This window comes from Sarcophilus harrisii, chromosome 4 (assembly GCF_902635505.1).
Source record: "Sarcophilus harrisii chromosome 4, mSarHar1.11, whole genome shotgun sequence".
In the NCBI taxonomy this organism is placed as follows: domain Eukaryota; kingdom Metazoa; phylum Chordata; class Mammalia; order Dasyuromorphia; family Dasyuridae; genus Sarcophilus; species Sarcophilus harrisii.
In genome coordinates, this window is record NC_045429.1 from 101,803,478 (window position 1) to 101,830,535 (window position 27,058).

Below are 27,058 nucleotides of genomic sequence, written 5' to 3' on the forward strand. Positions count from 1 at the left end.
ACTGCCCCAGAAAAAAAAAAAAAAAAAAAAAAAGCATATATATCTTTCTTTCTATAATTTATGGTTGGCTTTCTTACTGTTCCTCACACAATTTGTTTTTTCTCCTGTCTCAGTGCCTTTGTAATGATTTTCCCCATGCCTAGAATATCTTCTAGTCATTTCTTCCCACCAAAGAAACTTCTCTACTTTCAAAAAAAGTCTTTTCTTCTTATTTGTGTTACTAAGCATTAAATCTTATTTCTCTACAAGTATATTATAGTGTATTCAAATCCAGAAGCAATTATTAAGAACCTGCTACTACAAGGTGAGGCACTGTGCTAAGTGCTGAGGAAGAAAGGCCAAATACAAAAAAAACCACGTCTAATTGAAGAGATAGGGTGCAGATCAATGATCTGTGCTATCAAGATAGAGCCGGGAGATGGTCTTAGATGGCACTTAACGAGCCTGGTTCAGAAGGGAGTGTCTGGGCGCAGGAGGTGGTTTCTAGACTAGATGGAAGGGCAGGCGGAGATCCCGGAGGACTGCAGATGCCTCTCACTGCTGCGACTTTGGAGAGCTGCAGCGGGAGACCTTGGCAAGCAAGGGGCGGAGCAGTATTTTGCCCCGCTCCCACAGGCTGGTGTCAGCTGGGGCTTTGGACTAGAGGCAAATGTGACGTTTGTGAACTGAACCTCAAAGCCGAGTGGCTCTCAGGGCCGGGACAAGAACAAAAGACTTTTCCGGTGGAAGCGAAGCTAAGCAGCGTAAACCTTCTCCCTCCCCGCACCGCTCTTCATCCCGCTCTTAGGAACATCCCAAGGTGCAACTCAGCCGGGACTTATCATGAGCCCGGGGCCACGGAGGGTGATTTCAGCGTTGGGGCTACTCCGCCCTTCATCATCACTACTGCTGCTGTCGTCACTGATGAACCTGCCCCCAGCGCTCGGTGAGTGTGGTAGAATAAGAAAGAGGGAGGAAGGAGGAGGGACGAGCGGGCTTCGAAGTGAAAGAAAAAGACAGCAAAATAGAAAAGGACCGAGACTGGAGCTGGGGAAAAAGATCCGTTGTCATGGCAGCAGAGAGGTTCTCTCCCCCTTCTCTCCCCCCCCCCCCCCCCCCCCCCCCCCAATGAAGGAGGATGAAAAACATGATTCTGATCTTCTTCTGGACTCCCGGTGGCTTCCCTAGCAGAAACTAAAGGAATTAAAGGATCATGGAAACCAACCAGCCAAATACCACCAATAAAAAACAAATCATCCCAATTCCTCCTGAGGACCTCGCTCGAAGGGCCCGGGGGAGAGGGGGGAGGGCAGGAAACTATTATCTATCTTTGTTAGTCATGGGGCAGTAGCAGGTTTAAGTTGAGATATCTGATTATTTGGTAAGGAGCTAGTTGCAACTTTATTTTCAAATGTGACATTTCCCACTTTGGGAGTGTGCAATACAAAGGTCAGATTTGCTATAGGTTAGGAGAGTTTCTTCAGAAACTAAAGGATCATCCGCATACCTTGCCAAAAGGGTGAAAGAATGACTCATTCTTTGATGAGGTATGAATCATGGCAGGAATATGGGTAGGTCTCCTAGTAATGCAGATGCTCTTCTGGATGAGGCTGTATTGTCCTCCTCATCATCTAATGATTCAAAGGTTTATTAATGTGAGTTGGTGAAGTCTGGGATGCCCCTCAATGGGGATTTTTTCTGTATTCTGTATGACCTGCCAATCGTTTTTGTTTGTAGGTGTATATTCCAGTATTTCTTTTTGTTTCTCTCTATGTAGGTACTTGTGGTATCCCAGAAAGATTACCATTTGCTGAGATGACAAAGGAGTCTGCAGACCAGAAAAACTTTCCTGAGGGTGCCACGGTGACATATACTTGTCGACCAGGTTATAATAGAAACCGTTATTTCTCACCTACACTTACTTGCCTTCCAGATGGAACATGGTCCAAGGCAACTGCATTTTGTGAAAGTTAGTATGCTTAAAACTTTTATCTTTTTGCTTTGCTGCCCTTTTTAATTAATTTTCAAAAGGAGCTTTTCCTCTCTCTGTTCTTGCATTTAAACCCTTTGGTTTTATTTAAAGTGAGAAATTAATTTATTTTTTAGTGAATAGGTGAATTAAGGCAGATTTCCTGGATGAAACATGACAGCTATTTTTAAAAAATATATTGTGTGTCAGAATTTACTGATTTTTGCCAGAAAATTGGAACAAAACTTCAATTAAATTCAACAAACATTAAGTACTTTCTTTACATGCAAGTTCTGGGGGATACAAAATAACTTGGCAATCTTCTGGAGAGATAGAGCACTTAATACAGTTAAGGAAATATAGGAACATCAGAAGATGAAGAGAGAAATCAGGAAAAAATCAGGAAAGGCTTCTCTAGGATCCCCTAAATTGAATGTTTAAAGAATCTGAGAATTCTGAGCTAATTGTGAAAAGGGATCTGGCATGATTACATAAAAATAGACAGAATGAGAGGCATTATAGAGATTTCATGGACAGAACTTTGTAACTTATTGGCTGGGAAAATGAGGTTACTGAATGAGTTACTGATGATTCTGAGGTTGTGAACCGGTGAACTGGAAAGATAGTGGAGTTTTCAACAGAAATAAGGATATTTGGAAGAGGGGTGGGGTTTAGAGGGGAAAAAAATAAGCCCTGTTTTCATCATGTTAAGTTGGAAATATTTATAGGTCATTTAGATAGAAATTTCCAACAGGTTGTTGGTGAAGCTCAGGATAGAGCTTATGGCTGAATATACAGGTTTAAGAGTCATCAGCATAGAGATTATAATTGAACATGGAAGTTGATGACATTGACAAGAAAAAGAGTATAATGAGAGAAAAGAAGATGACCCAGTGTAATCTAGTAGAAAAGGTACTGAGCTCTGAGTCAAAGGACTTCAGTTCAAATAGTCACTTAAACTTTAAAGACCTCACTCTCCTCCTCTATAACATGAGGGAACTGGATGAAATGGCTTCTTCTAGCTCTAGACATGTGATCTATCCTATGATTAGATGAGGGTATGAATGATGAATTAGCAAGTCCTAAATTACCGTTTGTGTACATACAAGATTATTTTAGTAGGAAAAAAGTAATAGATACTAGATTTTAATATAACTGCAATTTGTAGCAAAAAGGTACTAATTATGGCCATTTGTAATAAATATGTCCTCAGTGGCCTCCAGAAATAGTTAATGGGGGCATATAAAAAGGATAATCCTTCTAACAATCTGATCATTAGAAAATTCATCTTTTTAAAGCCATATTTCAATTAATCATTAGTTGGCCATATTTTAGAGTTCACTGACTCTTAGAATTCTAACATCTCCAAAAGCTGACACCTTCACATTGTATTCTCTGACCATATATTTCCAGCTTTTCACTTTTCTCTCTCTTTTACTAATACTAATTCTATTCTTAGTTCTTTGCAATTTGAAGATGGCAGTTTTGCTTTTTCTTTGTATGTAAATAAGGATTTACTAAATGTTTGTTGAATGTGACCTGCAGTTCCTTAATCCAGAGATTTCAAACACAAGGCCCTTTGTGTTGCAGTTCAAGAATTGCAGAACCAGGTTAAAATATAATTGGCAAATATTTAACAATGTAAGTAAAAAATACAATAGAACATAAATAATGTTGATACATGGTTTTCTAAGTCAGTATACAGTTTACATAGATCCTTATTATGGTTTAATGATCCCTTTAATATTTGGCTTTGACATCAATTTATTCCATCACTCCATCTCCCATTTTTGCTTCCCTTTGATTCCTGGGTCTGCTACTTTAATGTTTCAATAGCTACTTCTCTAGAATCCCTAGTACTCCTGACTTCTCAGTTGATTTGACCTTTCTCCAGCCAGTCAGCTCTCAACAAGTTGATTCTGCTCTTTCAGATAGCATAATTCCCAGTAAAACAGCCCCAGAAACCTGCTTGTCAACTTCTTCATTCTGTCCCTTGAAAACAGCTCCTCCTGTTGACTTGTGTGTCTTTCTGTTTCCTATTTCTACACTCAACATCCTCTCCAACTTCCCATCTTTATCTGACTGTTGCCTGTCTCACATAATTTTTAATACCTCAAGTCAAGGTCTTCTCAAAAGTAATACCCTACATTTGATTTATGAAACTCAAAAAGCTTATCTTTCTGTCAGGTATGATTCCATATCAGCGGTCCCTTATTTGATTTATAATTTCTCAAATATAACCTTTAAAATTCTGAAAGCAGTCATATGTAAATGAGCAATACTCTGGTAACATCCTAAAATCAGTCAGGTCTCTATTTTCAAACAGATCCTTTCAGGATATTTATTTGATGAGGTTTTCTCCCAGGTCCTCAGAACAAGTCTTTGTTTCCCTTTAACATTTTTGTTTGAAGATGTGTGTTTCTTCTGACATTGATATCAATGTTTCTTATACAAATGTTCTTTGTCTGCCACTTTAAAAAAAACGTCCAATACAAAAGTTTATTATTCTGGGAAAATGACAAAAATGTTTGTAACCTTTGACCTAATGATATACTACTACTGGAAATATCTTATATTTCCTTATTATTGAGGACAAAGACTATCTCAATTTTGTATTTGTAGCTCTATTGCTGAGCACAGTGTTTGGCACCAAATAAGTAAACAATTAATAAATGATTTTCCATGCATTCATTAGCTTTCATATTTAACATGATCAGAGAACATTACCATGACCTTGATTTCGAGAACTCATTATGAAATCTATACAGCTATTTCCTTCAGTATAGAGTGAGCCATACACTGACAGGCAAAACAATGTGCTAGTTTGTTTTGTTTATCTACTTCTTTGTTCCAAAAGAAGATTCTTTAAGGGCTGTTGGAATCCTAGTGTTAACTCAACTTGAAACAAGGAACTAAGTGGAACTGAGAAACAATGCTTAGCTGTTTGCACAAGGCACTGCCCTGTTGCGTTAAAAGGCCTATATCCTCCCCAACTGTAATCCTGATTGCTTTTCTGTTGGTTGATGACATCAGAGTCCTGAATTTCTAAAGACTCTCTGGCTGTAACCTCAGCTACCATCATGCCCCACCTCTCCTTTGATTGATACCTTGGAGCTGGGCCTGGTCTCTCATTTCTCTGGGTCAATCTACATTCAGAGGCCCAGTGAAAGCTTTGGTTGCATTTTGGACATGGGGTTTTGGGTTTTATTCTCTCACCCTGTCCTCTCACTCTATCTCTGTATCTGCATTGGGCTCTCAAATGTCCAACTTTCCCACACTGAAAACATCTACGAGTTTCTCTAGAAGTCCCTTGCCAAGAGGGACCCTGTCTTCCAGGGTCTTCATTATAGTCTGGGCATAATAAGCATTTGTGCCCACTGTGGCACAGCATCTTATGATCTCCTTTAGAGGAGCATCTTTGTCTAATCCCCATATAATTCTTTTGCAAATCTCATTGGCATTTTCCTTAGCCAGATGTCTAGTCATTATTTCTGTGGCAGCATTATCTCCAATGGTTATTACAGGTGTTTGCAAACGTCCCACAAAATCTACAAAAGGTTCATTGGGACCTTGCTCTATTTTCGTGAAAGCTTTACTTCCATCTTTCTGTGGGAGAGAATTCCAAGCTTTTATTGCAGCCTTAGAAATTTGCTCATACACTGTTATGGGATAATAAATCTGTTCTGAATTCTCTGCATACTGACCTTCACCAGCTAGTTGGGCAAAAGTGATTTGTCCAATAGCTCCTGTTTGCCTATTGCATTGGGTTTGAATCTTACATAATTCATGAAACTCCGAAAGCCACAACAAATTTTGTCCCAGTTGTAAACATATCTTTGCTATGGATTTCCAATCATTGGGGGTTAAGATTTCATAAGACAAATTATCTAGTAACAGCTTAACCTAAGAGGATGTAGCCCCATAAAGAGTGCAAGCCTTTTTCAAATCTTTAATTTTTTCCAAATTAAAAGGAGTGTATTGTCTCTCTTTTTGACCTGAAGAGTCAAGCTTTTCAATCACAGGATATGCATTTATAAAATCAGATATATCTTCTCCTTCATTTTTTGCCTTAATTAATGCCTCTTCTAATCTTGTCATATTCTGCTTTACAGAAGCTGACTTTGTTTCTGCCTCTCTCCCTTCCCCTTCTTCCTCCACCCATGAAGGGTTAATTGAGAGGGGAGGGTCATGAGATGTGGAATGATCTAATTCTTCCTGCTGTGAATTATCACACTCAGAATTGTACTTAACTCCATTCTTATCTGATTCTTGCTGCTTTTCACCTAGTTTAGTTGGCACCTCTCCTTGCTACTCTTTCTTTTTCTTCATTCTAACACTTAAATAACTTCTTATAGACAGTTGTATTCAATTGTATGTATTAATTATGTCTTTGGAAATTGAGTCAGGTCCATTTTTATTATAAAAAAGATCTTCTCTTTCTAATGTCCACTGCATCCAGTTTGAATTAGATCTGTAGTATTCACCCAGGTTTTCTCCTATTAATTTCCACTCGTCTAAATCCAATTCTTTTTCCATAGAGAACCAAGGACATGTGTACTTAACAGTTTCTAAAAGTTCAGTGATCTGCTCCAAAATTATAATCAAACCTTGGCTTTCCATAACTTTGACAATGCTCTCTAAACATTTTCCTTGAACAGAAACAGGCTGTTTTCTAAATATCTGTCCCATCTTAGCTGAAATCCTACTTTAACTCTTTTAACAAAATTTCTTTGTTAAAGACTTTTCCACTGAATTCAGGATCAGAGGCTTTTCCACTGAAATCAGGATTGGAGGCTTTTCCATTGAAATCCACTGAGGGGCCTGTCAGTCCCACATTCAAGGTGCCAAAATGTAGTGTTTTTTTCTTCTTTAAAATAATAAAGGTTCTCTCTGGGAGAGGGCTTCTTGGGGAGATTTTCTGGAGGCAGTCTTAGTTTCAGTTAATCACTCCAAATACATCCAGGTGTTAAAAGTTCAGATCTTTTATTGTCTCCAATATAGACCGGTTAGTTTTCTTAAAGGCCTATCTTTCTGCTTGGTTCTAAGAGCTCTTGCAGCTTTGTCCTTTGCTTCTGCCTCTGCTTTCTTCAGCCTCCAGCCAGCACGAAGGTGGAAGATGCAATGAATCTCTCTTGCCTCAGAGAGAGGACTTGTGCTGAACTGACCGATGCTCCCTTCAATCTAATTCAGCTGAACTCTTCTCTCAGCGTTTTCAGCTCAACTCCCCAAGAGAGCTTCTGTCTGTTTCTTATATAGGAATATATATATCTTATATTATATATATATATCTTATATTATATTATTATATAATATATAATATCTTATATTCTTCTGAGAGAGAGGGTTTCTCCCAGAGTGCTCTCTGGCCCTGAGAGCTTTAAGGGAGGTGTGAATTCGAATATCTCATACTAAATCCTGAAATCTCCCAAACATGTGAACTCCAGTGAGTACAGTTGTGAACACAAGCATTGTTTCTCAGTTCCACTTAGTACCTTGTTTCTTCTGGCCCATAACAGTTTGTAAAGATCCCAACAAAGGGCGGGAGATATTTGGAATGACAGCAATGCATAAGAAAGACAGCATCAAAAAAAAAAAAAAATACACCTGCCCAAGAAATGCTAGGTAGCCCCAAAACACCATGATTCAGTAGGAAGAAAATTAAATAAAAGACTGTCATAAAAACATTATTGTGCTTAAAAATATTAAGTGTTCCCTCAGACTTATCTGTTGTCTCCCTTTCCCTCTGCATTTCCTAACTTTGTAATCTCTTTCATTAAAGTTTTCATTGCAATCTCTTTCGAGATGACTCTCAAATATGTATTTCTAGCCCTGACCATTCTTAGACCAAAATCTCTTTCTTTTTACAAAGGTAGAAGACAGACAAACAGTCATAGATATATAAAAAATATATATTTAGTTTTATATATATATAAAACTAAATACATTTATTTATATATATATATCTGTCTAGATACATAGATAAATGTCTAGATATATATAAAAATAAAATACTTCCATATCTGTAGATATAGATGTTTTGCTATATATGTGTGTGTAATATATATATATATATATATATATATAGATATATATATATAGATATGTAGATAGAAATAGATTGTGTATGTCTTTGTGGGGATACTTTGTGTGGATCAGCTCAGCCTCCCACAGTTCAGAATTCCCTAATAACATCAATCCCACTAGCCTCAGTCTTATCAATAGCAGAGATTGCAATTATACACCACTATTCCCAGACTTGTCTATATAATAGAATATCTAGTCTCTCCCCTTTCCAAACTATGCCTTATGTCACTTTCAAAAACAAAACAAAACAAACAAGATATAACTTCTCCCATTTTCCTAGTTATATCATGTCTCTGCTTAAAAATATTCAGTGGCTCCTTATCACCTACCAAGTAAAGTTCATATTCCTTTTTTTCAACATTCAAGGACCCAAACAATCTAGTTTTATACAACCTTTCCAACATTAGCTCATATTATTTTCTTCCATATAGTCTAAGCTAGTCAAATTCTTTGCCTTTCCACTCCTGTTCTCCCACCCCCACTATCAGATGTACTTTGTGTTTTCCTAGCTCTGTAAGTCTATGTAAACCCTCTTCTTTATGACCATATTACTGATGACACAGAACATCTGTAAGCCCTGAACTCACATGAACTGGTCTGATCATAGAAGAAATATCTAAATGCAACCTACATTTAGCTTGTTTCTCAAGTTTTCCTAAATGTGGATAACAGGGTCCTAGTTCCCATACAAGCTGTCAAGGTAGCAGTATATATAAATAGAACAGCCTTTATTTCACTGCATAGAAAATGCAGATGCAAAGTACACACAGAGGCCCATAAACAAATCTAAAAAGTCAATCCCAAAGTAATATTGCCCAATAAATCTCCCTTCTTTGACTAAAAGGCTAGATTGAGGATTCGGGGTATAGAGGGAATTCAAAACTTTTTTCCCAAAGAAGTTTGGGGTTCACAGAGATTGTTTATGAACAAGATAAAAAGGCATGCATATGTCTACTTCTGTCATGAATTTCTGCTAGAAATATAAATAGTGCCCTCAGTTCTCCCCATTTCTTGAATAAGATAAATTCCTCTCAATTTGTCTTCTCATATTACTTTTAAATACAGAGGATTCCTATCTGTCTCTAGGGAACCATTTCTAGTTCCTGTGGGGAAGGGACTAGATAATTGATCACATGGGCTTGTTTTGCTTAATGGCCTATTTTCTGAATACAGGAAGGGAAAGAGACAGAAAGGCAGAGACAGAGAAGAGACAGAAAGAAATTCAGAAGACAATGAGCTTGTCTTAACACATTTTATAGGTCATGGGGAGGTTTAACTCCTTTAATAAGAGTCTATTCTACTCCCACTGTCCTCTCAGCAAAGCTCCAGTAGGCATGCCCACACTTTTATGGAAAATTATTCATTTAAATCTATGAAATAGCATTTATTAACATTTACGATGTGCTATACATTGTGCTAAGTGAAAGGGATACAAATGCAAAAGCAAAAATAATCTCTGTCCTCAAGGAGCTTATATGAGAGAGATAACATATATAGGTGAATGGTGGTCAAGAAAGAAGATATTGAGTCATTGAGATGATAAATAAAGCTATAGAAGAAGAGATATGACCAACTCTTTCTAGGAACAATGAGAGAATTTATTTGATTATAGTTCCAAAAGCAGAAAAAAGAAGAACAGAAGGTAGCCCTAGAGCAGTATCGTAGCTGATAAATGATGGTCCACAACATAGAGGAGATTCATGACCTATATGTAATGGCAACCATCAATCAAAATGAGCAAGAAGGGAAATAAAAAGGCAAAGATGTTCCAGGGTATAAAAAGATTAAATCCTTCAGAGTTTGATTTTTATTTTTATAATTTCATAAAATTAAGTTGAGAAACTCATTGATCAGGGTCTCTCCTCTCAACCGCCTTAGAACTAGAATACCCTTGTTCCCCATCTTCACCTATTGAGTTCCCATCCACTATGTAGTGTTATGTCTTGTGTACATTATAAATAATAAGTACTTATTGAATACCAACTTTTCTAAGTGCTAAAGCAAATCTGAAATTTAAATAACACACAGCTTCTGTACTTATACTGATTTTAACTTAGTAACTCAATAAGACATCAGCACAAATAGTTATTCTATATACCACATACAATAAGGAATAACAAAGTGCCCTGATAGAATTAAAACAAGGAGGAAAGATTAAACAAGGTTTCATGGAAAAGGTAGCATTTGAATTGAGCTTTAACAGACAAATTCTTAATAAATATTTAAATAATCTTAATTATTTATTATTAATAGTCAACAAACATTAAATCATTAAATAATCAAGAAATATTTCAGTTGGGGAAGAAATTTTTAATAACATTTTATTTTTTAAATTATATGTCAAGACAAATATTAGCATTCACTTCAATAAGATTTAAAGTTCCAGGTTTTTCTCCCTCCTTTCCTCCCTTTACCTCAAATGGTAGGTAAAATCTGGTGTAGGTAATAAATGTGTAATTATGTAAAACATTTCCATATTAGTCATAGTTGTAGAAAAACAGATCAAAAAGAAAAGAAAAACATGGGGGGGAATTGGAAAAAGTAGGCTTCAATCTGCATTCAGAGACCATCAGTTCTTAATCTGGATGTGGAAACCTTTTTCTATCATGGGTCCTCTGTACCTGTCTCAGATCATTGTAATGCTGAAAAGAGCTAAGTCATCCATTACTAAACATTACAATATTGCTGATATAGGTACAATGTTTTCTTGGTTCTGCTTATTTCACTTGGCATCAGTTTATATGTCTTTCCATGCTTTTCTGAAATCTTCCTGCACATCATTTCTTATTACACTGTAGTATTGTGTTATATTCATATAACACAACTTGTTCAGCCATTTCCTAATTGACAGGCATGGGGAAGAATTTTCAGTTGGATTCCAGTGCTCCCAAATATTTCAATATAATTATGGTCCTGATTTAAAGACTATGTATTTCATATTATATAAAATGAACACTGATTCTAACTTTATTTTTTCCTAGAAAAACGATGCCCTAACCTTGGAGAACTAGTCAATGGTCATATTAATTTCAATGAGGACATTGTATTTGGATCAACCATTTCATTTAGTTGTGATGAAGGGTGAGTTGCTAACTTTCATGTATCATTAATAAGTGATTGAAGAACCAAAATAAGATTGAAATTTTTATTTAAATTTTGTATAGCCTATAGCTACAGAGGATTTTTCCTTTTTTAAAAAAAATTTTAATTTTGTATTCTTTTTTTCTTTTTTCTTATTTTTAAAAAAATTTATTCATTTAAAACTGAATACAAAATAAGAAAAAACAAAGTAGAAAAAGACAGAAAAAGAAGATTAAAAAAAAAAAAACATTGTCATGTGCCCAACCAGAATATCAGGGAGGATTAAAAATATGTAACAAAAAAATTTCCATTTCAAGAAAGCATATGTAATAATAGAAGAGAGTGTATTTATGACTGTCTTAACTTTTCTTTGTTTCCTTGTAGCTTATGTGCAGTTTTTACTTTATTTACCCCCCTTTCATCACCCCACTTCTCCCAAACAAGCTATAGTTAACAATAGGTATATTTCTATAAATGCATGTATATATGCATGTAGGTATGTATATAAACCTATATATGTACATATATATATCTATATCTATATACATACCAACATGCATCCACAAACATATATGTACCTTTACACATCTGTAGACATGCATCAAAAACAAGATTAATATGGCTAACATATAATGTAGATTTCTCTCTTGAATAAATTTTTAAGTTTGACTTTGTCTGAGGTCAATGATTACTAGCCCTACTCTTTTTCCCTAAGAAATTCTACTCCTTATCCTTGTTATAGCATTTATGTATATCTCTTGTTATTATCTCTGCTAACTCTTTTACTTTAGTTCTATTCCTTAACTTGCCTTGCTGTTACTTAATCTCTCCCACCCATAGATGCTGCCCTTACCTTCTCTCTTCATCCTCTCCCTCCCTCTTTATCCCACTCCTATTAAACTATACCATCTATATCCCCACATTATCCTATGCTATTCCTTCTTTATTTCTTTCTCTCCTTCTTTATTCTTTTCTTATTAATCTGCACACCTTGTCCCATTGCCATAAATCTACACACCCTTCTATATCCCACCTTATCCTATTCCCTCCCTTTTATTTCTTTATAGATTTTGGAGGGTGCTATACCCTTCATGGTGTGTATGTGTTTTGCTCCCTATTTAATCCATTCCTAATGTGAGTTTGTTTTCAGAACTACCAGCCCTCCTTCCCCTTCTAATGCCTTTGTGTCAGTTCTTCCTCTACACCTCTTTCATGCAGCATAATTACTACCTTTTCCTGGACTGTTTTACTTTTTATAGTCATATCATATTCAACTCTGTGCCAATCTTTCTTTTGAACTATCCTAACACTATGGTTTATATTTCCATGTATAAAACATTAAATAATTTATCTTTGTTGAGTGCCTTGAGATTAGTCTTTGGTATCGGCTTTTTTTCCTATTGAGTTCAGGTTTGATTAAGACAAAACCCTGAAAATTTGTGAATTCACTGAATGTTTATTTTTTTCGTGTTTGGTATTATGCTTTGTTTTGTTGGATACAGTATTTTTGGTCACAGACCTAGTTCTTTTGATTGTTGTCAAATAGTATTACAGGATCTGCAGTCTTTTATTGTTGCTGCTGATAAATCTAGATTATTCTAATTTTAGCTCCATAATATTTGAATTGGTTGTGGTTATTGTTTCTTGTAGAATTTTCTCTTTCATCTAGGGGTTTCAAAATTTAGCAATAATATTCCCATGTGTTTTCCTTGTAGAATTTCTTTGAGGTAGCAATGAATGGATTTATTCTGTTAAGACTTTCTCCTCTTGTTCGACCATTCCAGGACAATTTTCTTTGATTATTTCTTGCATTATTGTTCAAGGTTCTTCACAGCTTTCAGGCAGTTCAATTATTCTTGTGTTTTCTCTTTTTGATCTATTCTCCATATATGTTAGATGTTTCATATTCTCTTCTATTTTTTCATTGTTTATGTTTTGTTTTGTTACTTCTTCATCTCTTATGGTTTCAGTGGCTTCCCCTTGCCCAATTCCAATTTCCAAAGAATTATTTTCTTCTTTAAGACTTTGGCTCTCCTTTTCTAGTTGGTTAACTTTTTAAATAATCTTCTTGTTTTTCTTGGGTGTTTTTTTTTTATATGATTTTAAGTCTTTTTTAAGTTTTTCTATAAATGGGCAGATAGCCTTTTAACAATACTCTTTTGGAGAAAAAGACGCATTTTTTACTTCAATGTCTTCCTCTGAAGATGAAACCCCCAGTCTTCCCTATTCCCCTAGTGAGTATCTATGATAAGATTCTTTGTTCTTTTCCTGTTCATTTTTTAAAATGAGAACTATTAGTGTAAGTACCTCCAATCCTGGGAGGGGGAAATGGTGCCTCTGCTTTACTTCAGCTCCTGCAAGTACCCATAGCCAGCAGTGTTCCTGCCCCAAAGCTTTTGTATTAGCCAGGGGTGTGCTGGTCTCTTCTTATCCAGGTCCACATCTCTGCAGCACAGCTGGGTCTGGCATTTCTAATCAGCAGAGATTTCCTCAGTTTTCTTGGCCTTAAACACCAAACTCTCTAGGGTGTTAGAGAGATGAAAGATTTTTTGGTGTGGGCTGAGCTATTTGTGAACCCAGTTAGCTTCAGGGCTTCCTGCTTGCTGTTTCTGCAGAGCTAGCCTGGAGGTATTGACACTTTACACAGGTTAAATTCCTATGGTCTTTTTTCGGTTATCTCTGGTTGAATCAGGAGGACCCCTATTTTGTCCCAAGTCCTATTTACACTGAGGCATGGTTTCGGTTTGTGTCGGTGGACATATGGAAAGCTCTAAGGCGAGCTAATCCTCTAAAGATTGTTTCATTAACAATTTTATAAAACCTTCCTTTACTGTGAAGGAATAGGTTAATGGACATTTTCATTTACATTAGGGCAGCCCAGAGTACTTTGTTGTTGTGATCAAGCTAATTATCTCACTTGATTATTATACATTTCATCAATTTTAACTGTTCAGAATGATTTCATATTATGATTCATGTTGCTGTTGTTGTTGATACTGTGTTTTTATGTCAAAAATATTTTGCAATATTTTCTCTCCCCATCCCAACTCACCACTGCTCTCATCCCATGAGAGAGTCATCTCTTATATACAATTAAAATTAAAAGAAAATAAAACAGTTCAGCAAAACTAACAAAAAATAAACTTCCCCTCTTTGTTTATAAAGGTATAGGACCACAGATAAAGAACAGTGCATATAACAAATTGTGTACTATTCTTTATCTGTAGTCCTGTACCTTTATAAACAAAGAGGGGAAGTTTAATTTCATATTTCTTTTTTGAGGAAGAAAATGAATCATTGTAATGTCAGTTGTTCTATTGTTCATTGCATTTATATTGTAGTCATTGTTTATATTGTTTTTCATTTTTTGCTTATTTAATTTTTATCAGTTTATGTGTGTTCCTATGTTTCTCTGTAGTACTTATATTCAAAATTTCTATTAGTAAAATATTATTACTTTATATTCACATATTACAATTTGTTTAGCTGTTACTCCCAATTAATGGGTATCTATTTCATTTCTAGTTCTTTGTGACTGAATATAGTTTTTAGAGAATACAGAACATATTTAAGGCCTACATTTAAAGGACATAATTGCATTGATTTTCACTGGTTACATCTTGAGAACATAGGGAAATCTTAGAGGGTAAACTTGCATAAGTTCCCTCTTCTGAGATCTAGTTTGCACCTTCTCATAATGTTCTGATGTCAGGGAAATGTTGTCCTCAGGACATAGTTCTGAATTATACCTTCTATGATGCTTTGGAAACAGACTTCCTCGTTGGAAGAATTTGTAATAGGAAATAAATCAAGTTGTTCTTTTAAAAAGTTTTAGAACCTCTTTTTTAACTGTTGTCAAATGTTTTCATTCATTTCCATTCCATCTATACCTACTTCCACACCTGGCATCACTGAACTTGTTTTTCCCTGCCTCAGGTATAGGGTTCAGTAATGCTGGTCTCAGACCTACTACTGAAGTAAAGGTTTGTATATGCCTCAAGCTAGAAGAAGCTTCAGAGATCACATCACCCAACCCATCCTTGAAGTGCAGATCTCCTCAAATGGCTTATACTCTTCACTTTGAAAATGTACATTGCCAGGGAATTCATAATAGTAACAATTCACATTTCTGCGGTGCTTTAGGATTTACAGATCAATTCTTTTATTTAAAAAACTTTGTCATTTAAAGAAAAATAAGGAAGATAAGCTAGAGAAATTAGGTGATTTGCCCAGGTATGTACAGCTAACTAGTGTCAGGGTCAGGATCAAAACTGCTGTTCTTTGCCTTAGACTTTATCTAAAATATCTTGCTCAATTTTAATTATCACATTTCAGGAAGGATATTGATTATTTTTAGCAAGCAATCAAAAAGGGTGATCAGAATGGTGAAAAGACTTAATTATGACATAAGACAATCACAGGAAAGAATTGGGGGGGGGGAAGTATTTATATGGAGAAAAGAAGTAGGAAGTGGGAAGAAGAGAAAGGGCTAATAAGGGCAATTTGGTAGCTATTTTCTAAGTATGGTCCAGCAGTATTCATAGTGACAGGTTCAAGAAATGACTTCTTGGAGTCTCAACTCCCTCTTTCCCCTCTCTTCAGTGGGTATAGGAAAGCTATGGTGGGAAGTAACCTGTATAATTGGAAAGAATAAGATTAGCTTGTAAAAGTTTTGGTCTAGAACAAAGGTCCTAGTTCAAGCTGGCTTCCTTTCTCTGAAAAGTTACAGAACTTAAAAAAAAAAAAAAAAACACAGGAACTCTCAAGACAGAGATGGTAGGGGTACCTGGCAGTTGATCAGAAAGAATCACAAGGGATTACTTCTCTAGCACTGGACCAGACTCTCTTTGGCAACTTGATTGCATATATTCACTTCTAAATCATAACTCAAAGGAAAAGAGCACTTTTAGTCAAGAGAAAGTGGAAGCCCTGAGATACAATATCACTTCTGTATCACACAGTATTATTTCAAGTTCCAACAGAGGAGGAGCCCTACACAGTAGTATCAATTGCAATCTCAAGGGATCAAGGACTCTTATTGGATAAGGACCACAGTGCAGATCAAGAGACTACATCTCTCTCCAGATTACACCCCCTTGGACACATAGAAAATTTCTAGATCTCCAGAACCAGCTCTGAGAACAGCAGTGTGAAAAAGTCTAAAGCTTGAGAACAAGCTGAGAACAGAGCCTAATAATATCAGGTTCCAAATCAGAAAATAAAATGGGGAAATGATCAAACAACAACAAAAAAAGAACTCAACCATTAAAAGCTACTATGGTAACAGGGAAAATCAAGACAAAACCTCAGAAGACAATAAAATCAAAACAACCATAAGCAAAGCCTCACAAAATTGTGAAGTGGACACAAGCTCAACAAGAATTCTTGGATGAGCTTTAAAAATTGCTTAAAAATCAAATGAAAGTGATGAAGGAAAAGTTGGGTAAAGAAATTAAAACAAAGCAAAAAAATTTTGAAAAGATAACTAACACCTTGGTGAAAGAGACACCAAAAATACACAAGAAAAAAAACCTTAGAAAACAGAATTGACCAAGTGAAGGAAGAGATACAAAACCCACTGATAAAAATAATACCTTAAAAGAAGCTTTGGGCAAATAAAAGGAAAAAGGTACAAAAACTCACTGAAGAAAAAAAACTCCTAAAAATAGAATTGAGAAAGTGCAAACTAATGACTCATAAGACATAAGAAACAGTAAAACAAAACCAAAAGAATGAAAAAATAGATGAAAATGTGAAGTCTCCTTGGAAAATTATCCTGGAAAATAAATAATGTAAGAATTATGGGACTACAAAAAATTATCGTGTAAAACTGCCCTGAAATCCTAGAAACAGAGCAAAATAAAAAATGGAAAGAATCCACTAGCAGCCACCTGAAAGAGAATCCAAAATAAAAATTCCCAGAAATATTATAGCAAAATTCCAGAGCTCCCAGGTCAAAAAGAAAATACTTTAAGCAAGTGGAAGGAAACCATTTATATACTATGGAGCCACAGTCAGGATCATACAAGATTTGGCAGCTACCACATTAAAGGAGCAGAAGACTTCAAATATGATATTTTAGAAGGCAAAAGAACTAGGATTACAATCAAGAATAACCTAGCCAGCATAATTGAATATAATCCTTCAAGGAAAAAAATAGATAGTTAATGAAATAGATAACTTTCAAGCATTCCTGATGAAAATATCAGAGCTGAATATAAATTTTGACATTTATAAACATTACTCAAGAGAAGCATAAAAAGGTAAACATGACAAATCTTAAGGAACTCAATGAGGTTAAACTGTTTTCCTTTCTATGAGGAAAGTGATAATCTATCTTGTAAGAACTTTATCATTTTTAGAGCACTTGGAAGGATTCTAGATAGAAAGAAGTTACAGGAGTGAGTCCATTATGTTGGACAAGGAAGATGGATGATCTGGGAGAAGGGGGAAGAGAAAGAAAAAATGGGGCTCACAAGAAAGTGCTTTTATAGTGAGAGTAAAAATGGTGGGACATTGTCACAATTCTTGAAACACATTTAAATTGGTTCAAAAATGAAAATACAAACACACACATGTAATAGAAATCTATTTTATCCAATGGGAATGGAGTGGGTAAGGGAAGCAGCAATAAAATGTAGGGCAGATAAAAGAAGGAAGTGATCAGAAGCAAAATTGGCTTTAAAGGAAGGACGAGAGAGAGAGAGAGAGAGAGAGAGAGAGAGAGAGAGAGAGAGAGAGAAAAGAAAATAGGATAGAGGGAAATATACAATTAGTAATCATGATTGTAGATGTGAATGAAGTGAACTCCCATTCAGAAAACAGAAACAGCAGAGTGAATTAGATACCAGAATCCAACAATGTGTTCTTTACAAGAAACAATCTTGAAAAAGAGGCACACACAGAGTTAAAATAAGGAGCTGGAGCAAAATCTATTATGCCTTAGCTGAGATTTTTTAAAAAGTCAGGATGGTGATCCTGATCTCAAGCAAAGCAAAAGCAAAAATAGACTTAATTAAAATGAATGCATAAGGAAACTATATCTTGCTAAAAAGACATCATAGAAAAATGAAGTTATATCAATTCTAATCATATATGTACATATATGTATATATATAGTAAGTATATCAATTCTAATTATACATGTACATATATATGTATATATATAGTAACTTTGTCCTCGGTTTTCTTTTTTCAGATAATCCAATTTAAGAAGGGCAAATTAATGAAACCGAATATGCAATTTTTTAAAAAAAAAATCTATAAAAAGAGCAAACTAAAACTCCCAATTTGAACATCAAAATGGAGATACTAACAATCAAAGAAGAGATAAAAAACCCAACAAAAACATTGGAGTGATACATAAAATGAGGATCTTGTTTTATGAGGGAAAAAACCAACAAAATAAATAATCATTAGTTAACTTGATTTAAAAAAAAAAAAAGAAAACAAATTCCCCATATCAAAAATGAAAAGGATGAATGTACCACTTAATGTAGTTGAAATTAAAGCAATTATTAGGAGTTATTTTGCCCAATTATATCCCAGTAAACCTTACAGTCTATGTAAAATGGATGAATATGAAAATATAAACTTCACATATTAATAGAAGAGAAAATAAAATAGTTAAATAACTATTTTAAAAAAAGAAATTGAAAAAGCAATCAGTGAACTCCCTAGGAAAAAATCCCTAGGATCAGATGGATCCACAATAATCCCAATACCATATAACTTATTTGAAAAAATAAACAAAGGAGTCCAACCAAATTCCTTTTATGTCGGAAATATAATTTTGATAGCTACATCAGGGAAAACAAAAACAGAAAAAGAAAACTATAGATCAGTTTCCTTAAATGAGTATTGATAACAAAAAATATAAATAAAATACTAGTAAGGAGATTACAGAAATATGCTACAAACATTTATATTGGGAATGCAAAGCTGGTTCAATATTAGGAAAACTACCAGCATAATTGATCATATCAATAACAATAACAACAAAAGTCATGTGGTTATGTCTACAGATGCAGAAAAAGCTTTGGACAAAATATAATATGCATTCACATGAAAAATACTAAAAAGCATAAAAGTCAATAGAACCTTTATTAAAATAAGTAGTTTCTGTCTAAAACCCCAATTATTCAATATTATACTAAACATGCTAGCTATAGCAATAGGACAAGAGAAAAGAAATTGAAGGAATAAAAACAGGCAATGAGTAAACAAAACTTACTCTATCACTTTGCATAATGATATATTTAGAAAATCAACTGGAAAAAACTAGATAAATTTTAACAAAGTTGCAGGATATAAAACATTCACATATAAATCATCAGAGTTTTTATAATACTATCAAAAAAAAACCAGCAAGAAAAGATAGGAAGAAAAATTCCACTTAAAATAACTGCATACAATATAAAATATTTGGGATTCCACTTAACAAGACAAAGCCAAGAATTATGTGAACACAATTATAAAACCCAAATGAAGACAAATTCAAATAATTGAAAAAAATATTAATTGCTCATGTCTAGGCTGAGCCAAGATAATAAAAATGACAATTCTTCTTAATTAACTTATTCAGTGCAACATCAATCAAAATACCAAAGAATTAATCATTAAACTAGAAAAGATAGTAATAAAATTCATCTGGAACAACAATGGTCAAGAATATCAAGGGGATCAATGGAAAAAAAAATTAGTTAAGAAAGATGGCCTAGCAGTTCTAGATTTAAAATTATCTTAGCCAGATTTCCATTTCTGGCTAAAAAATAGAGTTGTGGATCAGTGAAATAATTGATTACAGAATATACAGCAGTTAAGAACTATAATAATGAAGTGTTTGATAAACCTAGAGTCAGCTTTTGAGGTAAGAACTCACTATATGACAATTAGAACCACTAGAACATTGTACACGGTAATAGCAATATTGTAAAGAATGATCAAATGTGAAAGATTTAGCTACTCTGGTAAAGATGATCCAAGATAGTTCCAAATGGCCCAAGATGAAAAATGCTATCCATCTGCAGAGATAGAACTGATGAACTGAATGCAGATTGCAGCATATTTTTTAAACTTTATTTTTATTGTTTCATTTTTAATGTGTTTTCTTTTGCAACATGGCTAATATGGAAATATGTTTTGACCTCATATGTATAATTTAAATCTAATTGCATGCCTCTCAGGAAAGGAAATGAGAGACAAGAGTGAGGGAGAGAATTTGGAACTCAATTTTTTTTATAAATGATCACTAAACAATTTTGGTTTGTGAAAAGGCAAGTAGTGAGTAAGCAAACTGGATAATATAAGAGAGTGCTAGACCCTTATTGGCTGTGTGATCCTAGAAAAGTCAACTCTTCTCAACTTCAATTTCCTTATCTGTAAAATGGAGATAATTAACTTGAAGGGTTGTTGTCAGGATCAAATGAGATAATATTTGTAAATTTATAAAAGTGCTTACCATAATACCTGGAATATAGATAGTAGTTTTTGTTCTTCCTTTCCTTTACCCTTCAAGTGAGATAATATTTATAAAGTGCTAGGTTTGTTATTGTTGTTGTTCAGTAGAGTCTGACTCTTGGTAACGCCATTTTGGGGTTTTCTTGGAAAAAATACTGAAATTGTTTGGCATTTCCTGCTCTAGCTCATTTTACAGATGCAGAAACTGAAGCAAACAAGATCAAAATGATTTGCCTAGAGTCATATAGTTAGTAAATGTCTAAGGCCAGATATGAACTCATGAAGATGAACCTTACTGATTCTGAGTCAAGAACTCTATTCACCTATCCACCTACCTGTTCTTGCTATCAATATTAGCTATCATTAAGTCCAACAAACAGATTTGGCTTCATTTGTTTTTTCCCTTAATAGAGGATGCAGTTTGTTGGGTTATTGTTATTCTTGTTGTTGTTAGCAAAGTCTAGATATTCACTCATAAGATAGACTGTAGAGAAGTGAATTGTTCAGGTATTGGATAGACTACGTTAACTTCAGAGATCCCAACTCTCAGATCCCGAGCTTCAAGTCCAGAGTTTTTTATAATGCCATAACGCAACTCACTATCTATGGCTAGACATTCAATTCCTGGGGAATTCCAAGTGCAAAAAAAAAGTTCTTATATTAAACTTAAATCTACTCTAACTTGCACTGTTTGGTTCAAGTTATACTCAAATTATACTTTCTAGAATAGTATAGAATACTATATACTATATATATATATATATATATATATATATATATATCCAGAATAAATCTGATTTCCTTTTCTATGTGATAACCTCTATAACTGAAGCTGAAATGTGGGAAGACTGTGGTCCTATTCTGGCAAAGTCATCTCTTCTCCAGAATAATCAATCCCATTTTCTACAACCATTTTCTATATGATATTCTTTAAAATATTTTATTATTATTTTCACATATGGATGTTTGTATGTGCATATATATGTGTATATATACATATATATAATAACTATAAATTTCCTTATAAATTCTATATGTCAGAACTCTATCATATATTTATTGCATATGTTTTCTCCAGACCATTTCCATTTTTTTTTTACTCTACAGTATAGTAATACTTTGAAATCACTTTCCTTTCCTAGCAAAGCTAGTTTCTTGATCTCCTTAGTATTCTGACGGTATACTTGAGGGGACTGAGGAAGTATTTTTCTCTAATGTTATCATTCTGTCTGAGCAAGTAGGTGGAGCTATGGATAGAGTGCTGGACCTGGAATCAGATTTTTTTTTTTCCTGAGTTTAAATCTGACCTCAGTCACTTACTGACTGTGTGACCCTGAGCAAGTCATTTCATCCTATTTGCCTCTGTGTCTTCATCTGTAAAAATGATCTGGAGAAAGAAATGCTAAACTACTCCAGTATTTGCTAAGAAAACCCCAAATGGGGTCATGAAGAGTTGGACACAAGTCTGAACAACTGAACAACTTCTCTTTTTCCTCACCATCACTTGTTTCTCTCTCTTACTTTTCTCTTTTTTGTTCACACTTCCAAATGTATTTGTGGTTCTAATAATTTCATTTATTTTCTCTTCATTTGTTATGAATTTTCCTTTTTCCCTTTTGATATTAGCAATTCAGTCTCTCTCTTTCTCTCTCGTGCTCTCTCTTTCTCCAGTGTTTCCTTTGTACTAAGAACTGTACAATATTAGCTAGTTCCATTCATGTCTCCAAAGAACTTGCCTTCTAATGGAAGAATACAATCCCTAAAAAATGTATAGCATGTACAGTATACAGTGCAGTGAAATGATATATAGTGAACTAAGTAAACTGAAGAGAACACTATTTTACTTTTTTTTTTTTTTTTTTTTTTTTGCTGAGGCAATTGGAGTTAAGTGACTTGCCCAAGGTCACACAGCCAGGAAGTGTTAAGTGTCTGAGGTCACATTTGAACTCCTGCCTTCAGGGCTGGTGCTCTATCCACTGCACAACCTAGCTGCCCCGAGAACACTATTTTACAATGAATACTCCATTGTAAAAGAAAAATTTAGGAACTATAACCAATGCAATGATCCATCATTTGATGATTCTTGCTACCTATCTCTTAGTGCAAAGGCAACAAACTAGAGTTTATTATGAAGCTTACATTTTCAAACTCAGAAAGAAGTTGAAGGAAGTTCCAAAATGGACACAGACAAAATAAGCAATGCTGTAATTATCATGTTAAAATATTTTTTTAAATTGTTCATTAAAGGCATTTGTGATTTCATATATAGTCCCCTGTTCTGTTCTTTGTTTAGGGAAATGTTTGGGTTTATTATTGATGTTTTTCAAATTAATAATAATAATAATTAATACATAAAGGTTCTTTTCTGAATCCTTTGGCAGTCCAACCATTCACACTTGAAATGGGAGGAGGGGGTAATATCCTACCTCCTTCACAAAATGACTTAATCCTTTTTCTTTACCCAATAATACAATTTTGACTGCTAAAATCGATTCTTAATCTCATTGATGCATTTTGTGTGCAAAAGTTCTTTATCCTCTCAGCAGCCAGATTGCTCACTAGGAAAGAGACAGTACTTTATCTTAACAAGATGATAATATAAAGCAATCTCTTCCCATATCTTTTTTGGTACTGTTTCTTGTGTATGTTTTTCTAGATGTGTTAATATTGTTGTCATTTAAATAGCTGCGTGTATACCACAGAATTTGAAAAAAAATCAAATGATTGTAACAAGTTCTTTCTTAATTTCTTACAAAATTATTTTTTTAAATATCCTTTCTATATCCATTGGAAAATACTCAGAATCTACAAAGAAGTGATAAAAACTTAAAAGATACTGCCTATTTCCCAAAGGACATTTATTGATTATTGTCAGATTGTTATAAGCAATATTTATCATGAAGATTTTATTTCTGTCATTTTATTTTAAGAATTTTAAGATCTTTCCTTTGATTGTAAAGAAAGCTTTAGTTTAAGATAAGTAAATCTATTCACCTTTTTTCATGACCTTGTTTATTTACTGCATTCTTTTTCTCAATCACCAGGACTTCTATTCCTCCTTTTTCTTTGATATGTAATCCCTAGTTATTCTTAACTGCCCCACAACTACAGGAACACACAATTTTTTTTTACTCTTATATTTTAGGTTCTTATTAATCGGTCAGTCTGAAAGTATATGTGAAATTGTACATGAAAACCAAGTTGGGTGGAGTGCTCCTCTTCCAGAATGCCAAGGTAAGTTGCTAACTTTAGCTATAATATTCCCGGATGTTTTCATGTGGGAATCTTTTTCAGAAGGGGATTGGTGGATTCTTTCAATTTTTATTTTACCCTCTGAATCTAAGAGATCATTATAATTTCTTGAACTATGTTACATAAGCTCTTTTTAAATCATGGTTTTCAAATATTTCAGTAATTGTTTAAATTATCTTTTCTTGCTCCATTTTCCAGGTCAATTGTTTTACCAATGAGATATTTCATATTTTCTTTCAGTTTTCTCATTCTTTTGACTTTATTTCAGTTTTTCTTTATGTCTTTTAGAGTTGTTAGCTTCCAGTTGCCCAATTCTAATTTTTAAAAAAATTATTTTCTTCAGTGAACTTTTGTACCTCTTTTTCCATTTGGTCAATTCTGATCTTTAAGGAGTTCTTTTGTGACTCTTTTACCATTAGGTCAAGTCTATTTTTAAGGTGCTATTTTCTTCTGTATTTTTTGTGTCTCTTTTACCAAGCTATTAATTTTCTTTTCACAATTTTCTTTCATCACTCATTTTGTTATCCAAGTTTTCCTCTAACATTTTGATCTCTTTCTTTAACTAGGAATTCTTATTGGGTTTGTCCAATTAGCAGGGTTTTTTTTGTAGTTTTTACATTGTTGTCTTCTGAATTTATATTTTGGTCTCCCTTCCCCCCATAATAGCTTTTGTTGTCAAGTTCTTTTTTCTTGTTGTTAGCCCATCTTTCCAACCTGTTTCTTGACTTTGAACTTTATGGTAAAGTTGAACTCTGCTTACTCAGGAGTGGAGAGGCACTGTCCCAAGCTTTGGGCTTTTTCATGCTGTTGTTTTCAGAGTTAGTTCTGAGGGTCTACAAGTTTTTTGGTGTTTCCAAAATTATGTGATCTGGGCGTCATTCTGGTCATTGTTCTCACGGTCTGCGCCCTGTTCTTTATCAGAAGGGACTGTGCTTCCCTGTAGACACAAGCACTAGCACTCCTTTTTGCCTTGGAACTATGACCAAAGCTCTTTCTCCTTTGTGACCACCCACGATTCCTCTCTAGAGGAATCTTAGAATTCCTTAGAATTAGAAGTGCAACCTAATATTATATATAGGAAATATAGTTGTTAATGCCAGGCCTTATACTTAGTACCAGCAAAAAGTCCTTTGTAATCTATTTTTTGAGTAGTTGTCTGACCCCTTATGTTCTCTGAGCTGAGAGCTCTCAAAATTGCTGCTGCTGCTGCTGCTGTTGCTGCTGACACATATGTACACTCTGAACACATCTCTATCCTAGTGTCACAGACCATTCCTGCAAGCCTCATGTTTTATTAGGTTGAAAAATGTTCCAACCTTACTTTTTGTGGACTCTGTCACTTCAAAATTTGAGTTGAAGTGTTACTTTAAAGTTGTTTGGTGGGGAATAGAGAGAGTTCAATTGTATTGGTGACTCTAATATGCCATCTTAGTTCTGCCCCCTCATCAATTCTGATTTTTCAAGAATTATTTTGTTCAACATTTTTAAACCTCTTTTATCAAGGTGTTAATTTCTTTTTTACAGTTTTCTTGCATAGTTATCATTTCTTTTCCCAATTTTTCTTTAGTACTCTGATTTGATTTAAATTAATTTTTCTCTTTTAAAAACCTCTTTTAACTTTTCTAAAAATTCTTCTTAAGCTTGTGTCCTGTATGCATTTTTCTCCTTTTAGGCTTTGCTTGTAGATGTTTTACAAGTTTTCTTCCTTCAAGTTTGTGTCTTGAACTTTTCTATCACTCTACCAGCAGCTTTTTTTATAGTCAGATCCTTTTTTGTTTGTTTGCTCATTTTTCCAGCTTACTTTTTGACTTGACTTTACAATGTTTATTCCTGGCATCTGGCCTGAACTTCTGTTTTTTTATCTCCTCCTTTTATGTTCACAGTTAAGTCTGGGACTGTGGGTTTTTGGTGCTTGCAAAATGGTGTGATCTGGGTAGACATATGCCTTTCTGTTCTGCAAATTCTTGACCTAATTTGGGGTCTGTTGGCTTATGTGTAGTTGAGTTTTTATAGATTGCTGCTGAACTCAGTCATAATAAGTACTCTGGAAGGTTGAGTGTGATTAAACTGCTGGCTTCCTCTTGGTTTAGGTCCTGGCTTAGTTTATTCCACTACAGACTTATGTATAAAGTTAAATATTAAAACTGAATCCCCCAACTCTGTTCTTGGGCTTAAAGTTTCACAGCTATGGTTCAGGAACTTGTTCCTTCCTACTTACATAAAAATAGAAGCCCTGCTTCCTTGTGACCACAACTTATCTCTGCTCTGGAACTGTGACCTGGTACAGGGTAATTAACAACAGAACTTCCTTATGCCAACTATTCCTAATCCCAGTGATAGTACAAGTATCCCTGTGTGTCTTTCTCCTTTAATGTTCAGTCCCTTTACCATCCTTGGAAATTCTTCTCCACTCCTGCTGCTGCTACAGTCCTGTGATGCTACTGCCACAGTACTGTGATGTTTCTGTCTGATATCATGCTACTGTTGCTACACTGTGTGCCTGAGCATCTTCTACCCTAGATCTGCAATACTTTCTATCATCCTAAACTTCCCTCAGCTGGAAAACTGACTGTGACTTTTTCTTAGTTTTCCCAATCAGGAATTGGTTTGGCATGTTTCCTAGGTCATTGTGGAAAAAGAATGTGAAGGGGGAAATGCAAAATTTTTACCTTTCACTCTACCATCTTAACTCTATTTCCAAGTGTTAGCAAATCAAATGATTATTTTCTATTTTTTTTTTGCAAAGATATTTTAACTTCTTTTCTTAGTAAGCATAAATATTTTTTCATTATTGATTAGATTAAAGTTTTTAATGTTATTTTGAGATTGTATCTTTACCTCTGCTTTTCAGAATATGTTATTCCAATTCCTTCTGGGGTTTCTAGTAGTTGCAGAATACACTTGTAGAAATTTGAATTTCTTTTCCTTTATATTTGGAAATCATTCTTCTGATTGTTTGAATAACATGTTGCTTCTTATTGGAATTATTCAATTTAAGTACTGTATATTTTAGAGTTTGAAGCATAGGTTTTTCTATTTTTTCTAAATGCAATTTTATTAACTACTGTTTTGTTTTCTGTGCTCTGGATGGTTTCTTTCATTATGTTATTCAGCTTTGCTTTGTTTTTAAATATTCATATTATTCTGGGAGACTTCTGATTCCTAAGTTATATTTCCAAAAACTGTCTTTAAAATCAATGGCTTTTGCTCATATAAAGGTCATAATTTTTTTTT

At 34.3% G+C, this 27,058-nt stretch overlaps 1 protein-coding gene across 3 annotated transcripts in view; it reads left to right on the top strand.

Annotated features, from left to right (window-relative positions):
- The first annotated feature begins 649 nt into the window (after window positions 1–649).
- The window catches only part of LOC105750613 (C4b-binding protein alpha chain-like), a 71,739-nt gene continuing 45,330 nt past the window's right edge, over window positions 650–27,058 (top strand). The window contains exons 1-4 of one of the 3 annotated variants that reach the window (XM_031937278.1): window positions 650–925; window positions 1,757–1,948; window positions 11,014–11,113; window positions 23,718–23,806. In XM_031937278.1, coding sequence (XP_031793138.1) covers window positions 823–925; window positions 1,757–1,948; window positions 11,014–11,113; window positions 23,718–23,806 — 484 coding nt within the window. In that variant the 5' untranslated portion in view covers window positions 650–822. Of the gene's footprint in view, window positions 926–945; window positions 1,063–1,117; window positions 1,527–1,756; window positions 1,949–11,013; window positions 11,114–23,717; window positions 23,807–27,058 lie in introns of those variants that run through there. The other 2 variants (XM_031937279.1, XM_031937280.1) reach the window with 2 other exon arrangements.